The sequence below is a fragment of the Miscanthus floridulus genome, chromosome 9, assembly GCF_019320115.1.
Source record: "Miscanthus floridulus cultivar M001 chromosome 9, ASM1932011v1, whole genome shotgun sequence".
NCBI classification, from domain to species: domain Eukaryota; kingdom Viridiplantae; phylum Streptophyta; class Magnoliopsida; order Poales; family Poaceae; genus Miscanthus; species Miscanthus floridulus.
In genome coordinates, this window is record NC_089588.1 from 109,372,795 (window position 1) to 109,385,140 (window position 12,346).

Sequence of the window (12,346 nt, forward strand, 5' to 3'; positions counted from 1 at the left end):
CAAGTCATCAATTCTAGGTAGCGGATACTTGTTCTTGATAGTAACTTCATTTAGTGACCGATAATCCACACACATCCTATGAGTACCATCCTTCTTGTCAACAAATATAACCGGTGCTCCCCAAGGTGACGAACTAGGATGAATGAAACCTTTCTCCTATAACTCCTTTATTTGTTTCTTAAGTTCTTCTAGTTCGTTAACCCCCATTCTATATGGACACTTAGCTATAGGTGTAGTTCCAGATAATAATTCAATAATAAACTCAATGTCACGATCAGGTGGCATACCTGGCAAGTCATAGAGGAACACATCCTAGAAATTCATCCACCACTGGGTCCTCCTTTTTGACGTTATCATCAAGCAGGTTCATTGTAGCTGTTGGCGGTGCTCGTACTACCACATCAACATTGATTCTATCCCCATTTGGTGTGGTCACAACAACTACCTTCTCTTGACACTGAATGACTGCTTGTTGTTGCTTCATCCAGTCCATACACAGAATCACATCAATACCAGATGTTTTCAACACAATGGGGCTCACTTTGAACTCTACCCCCCTTAAGGATAGACTAGTCAGAAGACAACGATACGAAGCTTGCATACTACCCCCTAGTGAGCTTACTAATATAGGATCTTTCATGGCACATAAGGGTATGCTATGGTTTCTAACAAATGCTTGTGATATGAATGAATGCGAAGCTCTAGAATAAAAAAACGATGGTGGGAGTTGAGTTGATATCAAACGTACCGAGCATGACTTCTGGTTTTGCAAGTGCCGTCTCTATGGACATATGATTCACCTTCACATAATGCGGGGGATTCTGGTTGCTATTCTGCCTCTAGGGGGTTTGCTAGTTGGGCTTCTCTGGGCAGTTATAAGACAGGTGACCTTCTTTACCACAATGGAAACACTTGCTGGGAGTGCTAGGGGCACTAGTCTTCATAGGAGTATTGTTAGGCGCTCCCTATTGTGGTGTCTGCTAACCACTCTGCTGCTGAGGACGTTGATTGCCATTCAGCTGCTAGTTCTGGTTACGCTGAGTGTACTGACCACGATTCCACTAATTGGGTGGTCCCTAGAACCTCTACTAGAAGCCTTGTTGAGGGTTTGTGTGTGGACGGGTATTACTTCCAGAGGCCTGTCCCTGTAGCCTCCTCTTCTTGGCCTCCATCTCTTTGCGCTTATTGTCAATAACAATGGCACGATTCACCTGCGTCTAAAATTGGGGTATGTATTGGACATAAGTTGGAGTTGCAGACCATCATACAGACCCTTGAGAAAATGGTGTTGCTTATCAGCATCATGAGCCACCTCATTCGGAGCATAACATGACAACCTTTGCAAACTTATCATGATACTCGGCTATGGACATGGATCTCTACTTTAGAGTTCTGAACTCCTCCTGCTTGAGCTCTATCAATCCTTCAGGTATATGGTAGGATATGAAATTCGCTCTAAACTCCTACCAGGTGACAGGAGGAGCATTGGTGGGACGTCCATACTCGAACGCCTCCCACCAGTCTCGGGCTTCTTTCTAGAGCTGTCCTGACACGTACAACACCTTCTGCTGGTCATCGCACTGCGCTATGTTGAGTTGCCTTTCCACTACATGAAGCCAATCATCTGCTTCCAGTGGATCAGTGGCATGAGAAAACACCAGGGGACAGCCCTTCAAGAATTCACCACTCTTGTCACGCGGTGCTCCACCAATTGGATGGTTCTGCTGATTCTGCACTAGAGCTTACATAAGTTGTGTCTGCACTGCCAGAAGTTGCTCAATTGTCGGTTGCGGTGGTGGTGGTGGATGTGGGGGAACACCTCCACGACCTCGGACTGTTTCTCTTTCGGACATCTGACATCCAACACAAATATTCAAAATTTAGAGATTTTTGAGTTAGAATACATTCTAAAAATTTTCTGGACGAGTCTCAATATCAGCAGCTCAGTAAAAAAGTCATATCTCGAGTTATATAAATCCAAAATAGGCGTACATTATATGGTTGGAAATTTTAAGAATTTATCTACATCTTTTAATAAGAACACATTCTCACATTCTGTCGTTAGGTTACTAAAAATAGGATACAACCGAACTGTTCTAGATTCCAGACTGCGCAGAAACTTTAATTTAAAACTGTCATATCTCTCAAACCAGATCAGATACATGGGTGATTCTGGAGGCATTGGAAAGATACTTAAGTCTAGTTACTCCCATAAAAAATTCATAATTTTTGGTTGGTTTTAGTTTGGCATTAAGATAAGTGCAGACTGCTCCGAAAAACAGATCCGAGAGAACATGATGTACCAAGCCCAACTATTTATTTATTGACTCAAACTTTAATATTCTTAACTATTAAACTTGCGGAAATGCCCACAAAGTTCCAGCACTCATTACAAAAATACAACTCACACATAAACATAATAATAAATCAACTAAACACACTAATGTTCACACCACACTATTATACTCGACTTGACTTGACTCGTTCTACTACTGTTTTATTACATAAAAGGGACTCCAACATCTATGGGAGAATTTTATGGGAAAGCTCCTCGTACATCTTTGGTAGGTTGAGGCACACCCTTTGCTCATCTATCACCTATCGGTATCTCTCAAGGGTTTCCTGTTGTGCCTTCAACTGATCTTCTAGTTGCCTGAATCTTCAGCGATGGACTCACAGCCAAAGTGTACCATCACTTGGGTAGTTGGATCTGTGCCCTGAGGGTCCATCATTGCCCACTCCAACTTAGGGTATTGGTGCAAGGGAGGAATCGATATTGTTCATCCTTCATATCCTCAAATCGACGACCACAGGAGACCCATGCAAGCTGCAGTGGTTATATCTTCTATGCTATCCTCCATGGTGGCACAGTGAGCATGATGCGCATAGTTCAAGTCCAGCTGATATGTGCCCTCCTGTTCGTCCATGATGGAGATGCACACCCTGGTCTTCCAATAGGTGTCCTCTAGAGGGTGCGTATGCTCATTGCAGACGTACTCCACAGCTGCATCCCAATCACCATAGTAGGTCTAAAGAATCCCCAAGAGTCGGTGGTGCAAAACGGAGGATTCACACCCCGGCTTATACCAGACCTTTGCAGTCCATCCTAGGGGAGGGATCGGCTCATCCTCTTCAACGACATCTTCCTCATCATCATCATCATCATCATCATCATCATCAGAAAATAAGACGACCTCACTTCTTCGGGTTCCTCCTAGGACTAGCTCAGGCGTAGGTATAGGTGTTGGTGAATCAAATTTTTGTTCCTAGGGTTCCTCCTCCTCATGTGGCTCCATGGACAAACCACGAGGCAGGGTAGTAACCTCCGGTGCTGATGTGGGTGGTCTTACTGGCATGAGGCATCTATAAAATTAGATTTAGTCAGATTAGAAGCAATAATTTTCATAACAGAGTGAGGCAAAAGGAGCATAAAACTTTAGCAAATAAAGGGTGAGATGGAAAGCATGAAATGAGTGAAGCATAAGAAGCTAAATCGACCAGTTGCTAACTAGGCTTGCGTCCTATAGTCAACACAACTCTAATACCAATCTGTCACACCCGATTTTAAGGATAAAATGGGATGCAAAATCTTATGTGCGCCAAGAGATTAGTCACAGCGAATGTAGGGCTCCCCTTCCAACCGGCACAATGACGCGCAGCCTATACACTGACGAACAGAGATCGCACTATATCCAACCCGGAACACACCCCTCTTGCGCCATAAAGGTAACCTCTAACAAGCTAGAAAAGGTCCTCATACTGAGCTAAAGCTAGAGCCATGTAGCCCTCACAGCTGTACTATAAGTCCCGGATGATCACTTACGGATAAGTCCTTAGGGAGAGGAATCTGAAGCATTTAGAAAGTAGCTAAACACTCCAGCCCCCTGTTTTCAAGTTGCTAAAAAGTTATATTTTAATGTTTATTGCATATACCATTAGTCAAGTTATAAGATCATGGTTTAATTGAGCACTAGCAAAGCTACCCAATGCATATCCCGCAGGTGACAAGGTAAAAATTCAATTCTAGGGAATTCCTATCAAGGTGACACATGCAACATGAATTTAATGTATTAAAGTGAATAGGAAACAAGGATAATCCCATGCTATACTTGCCTTGAACAAAGTACTCCTGCTGATTCTGGCACATCAAAGTAATACTCTTGGTCTCCCATGAATTTCTCACCGTCTATACTCGATAATCACAGCAACATACAAGCATCTAGAAGCAATCATGCATAGCAAACAAAAGCTATAGATTAGAACATTATACCAATCAACATAAAATCAAGACAAAAAGTTTGTAAAACGAATCTACGTCTCACTACGAACACACAGACGCGAAGATCACAAAAATCGGAGCTAAAATGAAGAACTTATGATTTAAACCAGATTTCCTTTAGTAAAACAATAGTTTAAATCTAACACATCGTGGAGGCGAGCGCCCAGGGGCAACTCCAAGCAGACAGCAACTTCATTGATGACTTCGAGGACACGGTAGGGCCCCACGAAGCGAGGCTTGAGCTTCTCGGTAGTGGTCCGAGGCAGCGATGCCGCGGACCGCTGTCGAAGACGAAGAAGAGCCCAATCACCAACTTGGTAAGACACCGGCCGATGCTGCCGGTCGTAGTGGCGCTTCTGGGACGTCTGGGCCTGCTCCAAGTGGTAGCGAACATCGGCGAGGAAAACCTCCTAGGCTTCCATGTCCTGCGCGACTGCAGCAACCCGTGTTTCACCAGGCTCGTAAGAGCGAATGGTGGGCGGATCACGGCCATACACCACACAGAATGGTGTGTTCCGTAGCGAAGACTGGTACACAGTGTTGTAGATGTACTCGGCCCACGGCAGCCACTGGAGCCATTAGCGAGGATGGTCGCCGGTGAAGCAGCGCAGGTACATCACGATGACTGCGGTTGGTGGCCTTCGTCTGGCCGTCTGACTAGGGGTGGAACGCCGACGACATGTGCAGCCGAGTGCCCATGAGGCGCATGAGCTCGCGCCAGAACAGTCGAGGTGAACACCGGGTCACGGTCGGACACCATGGACTGCGGCATGCCATGGAGGCGGACGAATGTCGGTGAAGAAAGCCTGCGCCACAGACTCGGCAGGTAGTACGGGTGCGCCAGCGGGATGAAGTGGCAGTACTTGCTGAAGCGATCGACCACCGAGAGGATGACCTGACTTCCCGTTCACCTTTGGTAGAGCTTAATGAAGTCGAGGCCAATGTCTGCCCAGACGACTGGTGGGGATGGGCAGCGGTAGAAGGAGGCTCGCTGGATGCAGGTGTTCAGGACTTGTACCACTGGCAAGTAGCACATGCCCGCACGAAGTCCTGAACAAGGCGCCGCATGTTGGGAAGTGGAAATCACGGTGGAGTCGGTGGACCATGCGCTGGACGCCCTCAGTGCCCATCCGCGTGGACGGCGACCATGATTTCCTACAAAAGAGGCGAGGCCGGTGGAATGTAGAGGCGCCCATCATAGGTGACCATGTCGTCGAGGACCGCCCACGGAGCGACGCGCGTGCCGGCGCGGATGTCATCGTGGATGGCGACCAGGGCCGGGTCCGTGGCCTGGGCGTGACGGAGGCGGTCGATGAAGTCGAAGCGGGGAGCTGAAATTGCCAGGATGGCACCCTCATCGGTGTCGCGTCGAGAGAGAGCGTCGACCACCGTGTTCGTCACCCCAGACTTGTACTCGACGGAGAAGTCAAAGCCGAGCAACTTGCCCACCCAATGGTGTTGCGGGATCATGGCGAGGCGCTGGTCGAGGAGGTACTTGAGGCTGTAGTGATCAGTCTTGACGAGGAAGAGACGACCCCACAAGTACAGGCCGCCAGTGTCGCACGGCGTGAACGAGCCCAATGAGCTCCTGCTCATATGTGGCGAGGGAGCGGTGGCGCGGTGCGACCGGCCCGCTAAAGAAGGCGATCGGGTGACCGGCCTAAATGAGCACCGCGCCGAAGCCGTAGGTGGACGCGTCACACTCCACCACGAAGGGCTTGGTGAAGTCCGGCAAGGCCAGCATAGGGGCTGACGTCACCGCCCTTTTGAGCGCAGCTGAAAGCAGCCGCTGCGTCGTCGTTCCACGCGAACCCCTCCTTCTTTAGGAGAGCCATGAGAGGTGCGGGAATGGCTCCGTAGTTGTGGACGAACTTCCTATAGTAGCCCGCCAAGCCAAGGAAGCCACGCACAGCACGTGCTGAACGAGGCTGAGGCTAGTCATGGATGGCCTGAACCTTGCTCAGGATCCATGGCCACATCAGGCCACAGAGATGATGTGGCCGAGGTAGGAGACTGAGTCGACGCCGAACGAGCACTTAGAGCGCTTGACGAAGAGGCAGTGCCGGCGAAGAGTGTCGAGGACGACGCAGGAGGTGGCACAGATGGTCCGCCCAGGATGTGCTATAGATCAAAATGTCGTCAAAGAAGACAAGCACAAACCGGCGGAGGTAGGCGCGCAGCACGTCGTTCATGAGGGCCTGGAACGTGGCAGGGGCGTTGCAGAGCCCGTACGGCATGACCAAGAACTCGTAGAGGCCGTCATGCGTGCGGAACGCGATCTTAGCGACGTCCTTCGGCTTCATGCGAACCTGGTGGTAGCCGGATCGGAGGTCGAGCTTGGTGAAGAAGCAGGCGCCGTGGAGCTCATCTAGGAGCTCGTCGACCACCGGAATAGGAAATGCATCCTTGACGTTGATGGCGTTCAGCGCATGGTAGTCAACGCAGAACCGCCATGACCCATCGACCTTCTTGACGAGGAGGACCGGCGATGAGAACGCCGAAGAGCTACGTCGAATGAGCCCTTGGGCCATCATGGCCGCACACTGAAGCTCCAGCTCGTCCTTGTGCAGGACTGGATAGCGGTAGGGTCGGACGGCCACCGGCGGCACCCCCGGCACCAGGGTGATGCTGTGGTCGCGGCTACGTGGGGGCGGCAAGCCCTAGGGCTCGGTGAAGACGTCTCCGTACTCGCCCAAGAGCTCCTCCAGAAGCGTGCTGCTGGCCGAAGTCGTGCTCACAGCCGCTGCCTTGGGCCCGGCCAAGCCCTGCCAACAGAAGCTACGACCCTTGTGCTGGAAGGAGACTGGAGTAGTTGCTGAAGTCCCAGATGATGGGGCCCAGTGCAGCCAGCCACTTGGTGCCCAGCACCACATCGTAGGCAGCCAGGGGCATGACGAACAGGTCCCCAGGGAACGTGTCGCCCCCAACAGACAGCGGTGCGCTGCAGATGACGCCCAAGCAGGTAACTCGCTCGCTGTTGGCGACCATGGCCGTGAGGCGTGGTCGGCGCTGGAGAGGGAGACCGAATCGGTGCGCAGCCGCCTCGGAGATGAAGTTGTGTGTGCTGCCAGAATCGAGGAGGGCCACGAGGGATGCTGGGCCGAGCATCACCGTGATCTGCATCGTGTCGGAGAAGGTGACCCCGGCGATAGCCTGGAGGGAGAACACGGGCGCATCCTCGGTCGCTGCAGTCCTCCGCGTCGTCCTCCTCTTCAACACCCTCGAGAAGGAAGATCCTCTTGCACACGCGGTTATGACCGCGGGTGAACTTCTCATCGCAATTATAACAGAGGCCGAGGCGACGGCGCTCCTCCTGCTCCGCATGGGAGAGGCATTTGATGGTGCGCCCCTCCACTGTGATCGGCGCCGGCGTGGGAGCCTTGGCTCCAGGAGGTGCTGGCAGGGCCAGACGTGGTGGAGGCGCCGGCAGCAGACCCCGGGGCGCGGGCTTGGGCGCCTGCGGAACATACTGCTCGCGGAGCTCAAACTGCCTTGCCAGACTCATGGCAGCCGCCAAGGTTTGCGGGTTCTGGATCCGCACGTCGATGTTGAGCGGCTGTTGAAGGCCACCCGTAAACAACTGGACCCGTTGCGCCTCATCGAGGTGACCAGCGCGGGGAAGAAGGGCCTGAAACCGGTCCTGGTACTCCTCGACCGTGCCCGTGCGGCGGCACTCAGCCAACTCGGCCAGAGGGGCAGAGCGCAGCGGCGGCCCGTAGCGTAGGTTGAGCAGCTCCGTGAAGCGCCGCCAAGATGGCGTGCCCTCGTCTTGCTGCACTTGCATGTACCACAATTGGGCGGCATCCTCAAGATTGTAGGAGGCCATCCAGGTCTTCTCCTCTTCCATGATACGCTGCTGATGGAAGAACGAGTTGCAGCGATTGATGAAAATCAGCGGATCGGACTTGCCATCGTTAGCGCGGAAAATCCATCCGATAGTGCTTCGGTGGCCGGTCTTGATGGTGCTCCCCGGATCCCGACCGAGGCCCGGAGGACGCCGAGGTGCCCTGACGTCGCGGTTTCCAGGCGCCTGATGGCCTGGGAATTGGCCTCCACGATGGTCTGGAGGGTCTGGATGGATTTCACCAAGGTGTCCAGGGAGGTCTGCAGGGAGGCGTTGTTGGTGGCGTCGTCTCCCATGGCGGCGGCGGCGGTGGTGGGCGGTGGTGGGCTTTGCGAGGCAGAGGGCGGCTGCGGCGGTGGTGACGAGAAACGAACAGGCGAGGAACGTCGGGATCGTGATACCAGGTTGTCAAGGGCGTGGTGATCTAGGGTAGCTGGCCCTCGACTACGGAGCTCATAATCTCGTGCCGTGTCTTCCAGTAGCGAGGTTTTGCCCCTCAGCTGGCTGGGCTTCGTTGGAGAAGAAAGAGAGAGAGTTTAGATGGAAATAATCTTGCTTATCCTTCACGGTTCTGGTCACAGGCATATATGGCCAGAGGCCCAACTCACGGGAGGCAAAAGCTCTCCTTAATTCTAGGAATTGAAAATAGAAAACCAATCTAAACTTTCCAATCTAGCCTTTCCTATCTAGCCACTCGTGGTGGAGTCAGCCTGGGCCTGAGCCACGCGCGCCGCGCGTTCAGCGTCCCTGCGCACGTCGCGGGTGCGCCTGCGCCTGTAGGCTTGGCCCCTCATGACAAATGGCATCATTGATTATATGATTAAATGTGATTATACATGGTAAGTTGTTTCAGACATGTTTCATCAATTAATGTTTTTGCTTCAAAATTTGATTCAGTTTTGTATTTGAGCTAATGACACATGTGTTTTTCTCTGCTACCTTCTCAAAAAGTCAAGTTCTGGGCTCGAGCTAGTTTGCTTGAAAACGCAGACAATCCCACTCAAAAACCCAGACAGGGCGTGGATGCGGAGGGGGAAGTCACGGCGTGGCTTTATGGACGGAAGTTTTTGAACCTTCGTCCCACTCAAGCCCACATACTGTCTGTTCTCCCACTCCTGCATGCCAAATATATTCAGCGAAAGTTGCAATCGCAGTCAAGGATTGAACCGCTGACATATCAAAACTTCAGAAGTAGTACTAGCAAGGAAAATATGTTGATGACAGGCATGTAATTGTAACTTACCAGCCAAATATCGTTACTCTTCCCAAGCCTCAGACCTGTATCCACACCATGTATGACTGATCTGTGCCACTGCTGAATATCTGTCTTGGGCGCAGACTCGTACACAAGCATTCACCTTCTTCGGTGCAGATTGCACTAGGCAGTCCTCAGATAAAACCTTCCAGGACTGAAAGCGTCGATGAGTTTGTTGAGAAATATTTTAAACTATCTAAAACATTTGAATAATGCAAATTTTGCAAGGGCATGTATAATACTACCCAATCAAATTTCTTGACACCTCCCAAGCCCACTGCTCTATGTAGATAGCACACCCTAAGAACTATAGAGAGCCAGGAACTTTTGAACATTGTAAGGTCATCGTTTTTTATACAACTAACAACTCCGGTGGCAGAATGAAACCAAATATCAATCGCTCTCTCTCTCTCTCTATATATATATGTATGAAATGTCCATCCTGGCTACTGTTGTGTTACGAAACAGAGGGTTTCAATGCACCATTATCCAACTTTCCTACACTAGTACAAATGTTAAATGTGAACTTGTACAAGTTCCATTTACATCTTCCAGCTGCTATTTTGTACTTTTTTGGTACTCGAGTCCACAAGCAAATGATTTTAGGACGGGATACAATTATCTCCGTGCTACGAGCACAAAAACTACTGCTATTAATAGTCACAGTGTGCCCTATTTTTTCACTGCAATCTCTATTTTCTGTCATCACGGTCATGAATGCTACTCAATTGCTGAGTAAAAAAGCTTGCAGCTCCCTTGAATTTCACCATATGCCAGTGCGCCACAAATGAAGGACAAATTATATTGATGAGTTACTCCACTTCTACTCATATATGTATGCTTTGTTGTTTTCGGTATATGAAAACATTATGAATTAAACACTTTAACTCTACTCCTACCTTAATAAAATGATGTGCAAGTCTTTTTAGTATTCGAGAAAAAAAAACATTACGAAATGTTCCTGCCCAACAGCCTAAACGGCAAGCCATAGGTTGACTGAAGTACGAGCTACACTCAAAAGGCCTCCCCCCAGCAACCTAGCGCTCACAGCTATGGACTCCGAGTGTATGTTGCTGGCCAATATCCATTGCTCTGCTTCTTCAGTGATTGCATTGACCAGAGATGTCGGGAACGAAGTCATGTTCTGGAATATGCAATTGTTTCTCTCCTTCCTGATCATCCAGGCCGAGAGCAGGACGACGCATCTTAGGCACATATTGGTGTTTAACTAGCTCAATATCTTTGCTCTCTTAGAACTGCATTTAGAGAAATATGAAGTTATCCAGCAATGCAAGGAGCATATTGGTGTTTTCAAGCGGCATTTCAAAAAAATTGTATGTACGAATGACATGGACTAAAAAACACGATGCACCTTGGAATGAATAACTTCAAGGATAACAGATCAATATGAATCCATGTTGTATCATAGTAAATCCTTGTTGCATCCTAGAAAATTGTGCGATGTGCAGTATTGTTCATTCATTAGAATAGGTGTCCATGTTTCTAGACTTCATCTCTATCATCCATTATGCAAAAGTATGTGATGATTTGAGTTCATGTTATGGTTCTCAAGCTTTTGGACTTTCTCAAATATCTTGGTTCTTCATGTTAGAGTTTACAATATAATTAATTTAGTTATCCATACCATGGCTCTCTCAAGATTACCATAAATTGGGGAATAGTATAACACTTGCAGATACATTATTGAGTGCCTTACATGGCGCAGCCATTGAGACTGGCAGGATTTGTTTTAGTTCATGTTTACTTTGACATTCATATCTTCAGCTTGAGAAGAAATGCAAACAGGAACACCTGAAAATGGAGATCACCATGTGTCTCATCAGGGATTTGCTGAACTATCATCTGTGTGTTGTCACCTTCAACAGGAGGGAGTTGAGCATGGGGCCATCGGCAGTGTAGAGCTTATAACAAAATCTTGTTGAAGAGAACTCCTGAGTGATGAATTTTCATTGGGAAACATTTAGATATATGAAGTTATAGAGATTGCAAAAGAAAGAGTTCATTTACATCAGCAACTAAAACCAATCAAACTACCTGATACCTCCCAAGGCCACTATACAATGGTCAATGCAGATAGGCAACAAAAATGCTTGTTGAAGAGCGTCATTTCAATCCATGCTATGTGCTATAGGTGTCAGGAACTTTTGACATTGTGAGATTGCAGCTTCAGAATACAAAGAAGCCGAACTCTGTTGGTCCAAGGCAAACAACAACACATATATGCCAATGTGCCCATCTACCATTTACTTCCCAGTTAACAACTCATATGTTCTGACTGTAATCTTCAATGAATAAACAGAGCTTGCACGCTATCCTTCAATACAACATATGGCTCTTTGAAACTCTGCTATCAATGCGAGTGACTTTAATTACAAGGTAGCACTGAAGTTTTCGAGCTACTCTACCATACTATTTTCAGAGAACAGTTTTCATCTGCTTTTTTCTATATAAAAAGCTAATATTAGTCCATTACAAGAGAAGCTACAGACACCACCCCGACAAACAGAACCAGTTATGTTGGGTCTTGTTCAGTTTCACACACAGGTGCTAATGCTTAGACAAACTAGACTAATGGCATCCTTAATTATATGATTAAATGTGTATGGATGCAACATATTCATTCGAATGTTGTTTCATGGATTGATCTGCATCAAGCTGTAGACTTGTGCTCACGGTTATCCCTTAGTTCTAAGTGCAGGTGCTGTTTGAGACGGTAGTTTCATCAGTGGAGTACTGAAACTAAATTCAAATTGTTCTAAAATTTCTAGATCAAGTTCAAACAGGAACTGAAATCCTGTTGGTTCGGATATAGAGCAGTGATGCATGTGTAACTCATGACCACAATGACTACTGGTCTGACCGGGGACCTCCAAGCTTATGAAGCCACCTCGCCACCTCGGTTACCTGGCGTGCGTGATAAGCCTTGGCACCGCCATATGCAGGTCCG

At 48.7% G+C, this 12,346-nt stretch overlaps 1 protein-coding gene across 1 annotated transcript; it reads right to left on the reverse strand.

Moving 5' to 3' along the window:
* Positions 1–5,434: 5,434 nt before the first annotated feature.
* On the reverse strand, positions 5,435–5,875 carry LOC136480545 (uncharacterized). Its single transcript, XM_066478058.1, has one exon. The coding sequence runs from the start codon at positions 5,873–5,875 to the stop codon at positions 5,435–5,437; it is 441 nt and encodes a 146-aa protein (XP_066334155.1).
* Between the last annotated feature and the right edge of the window lie 6,471 nt (positions 5,876–12,346).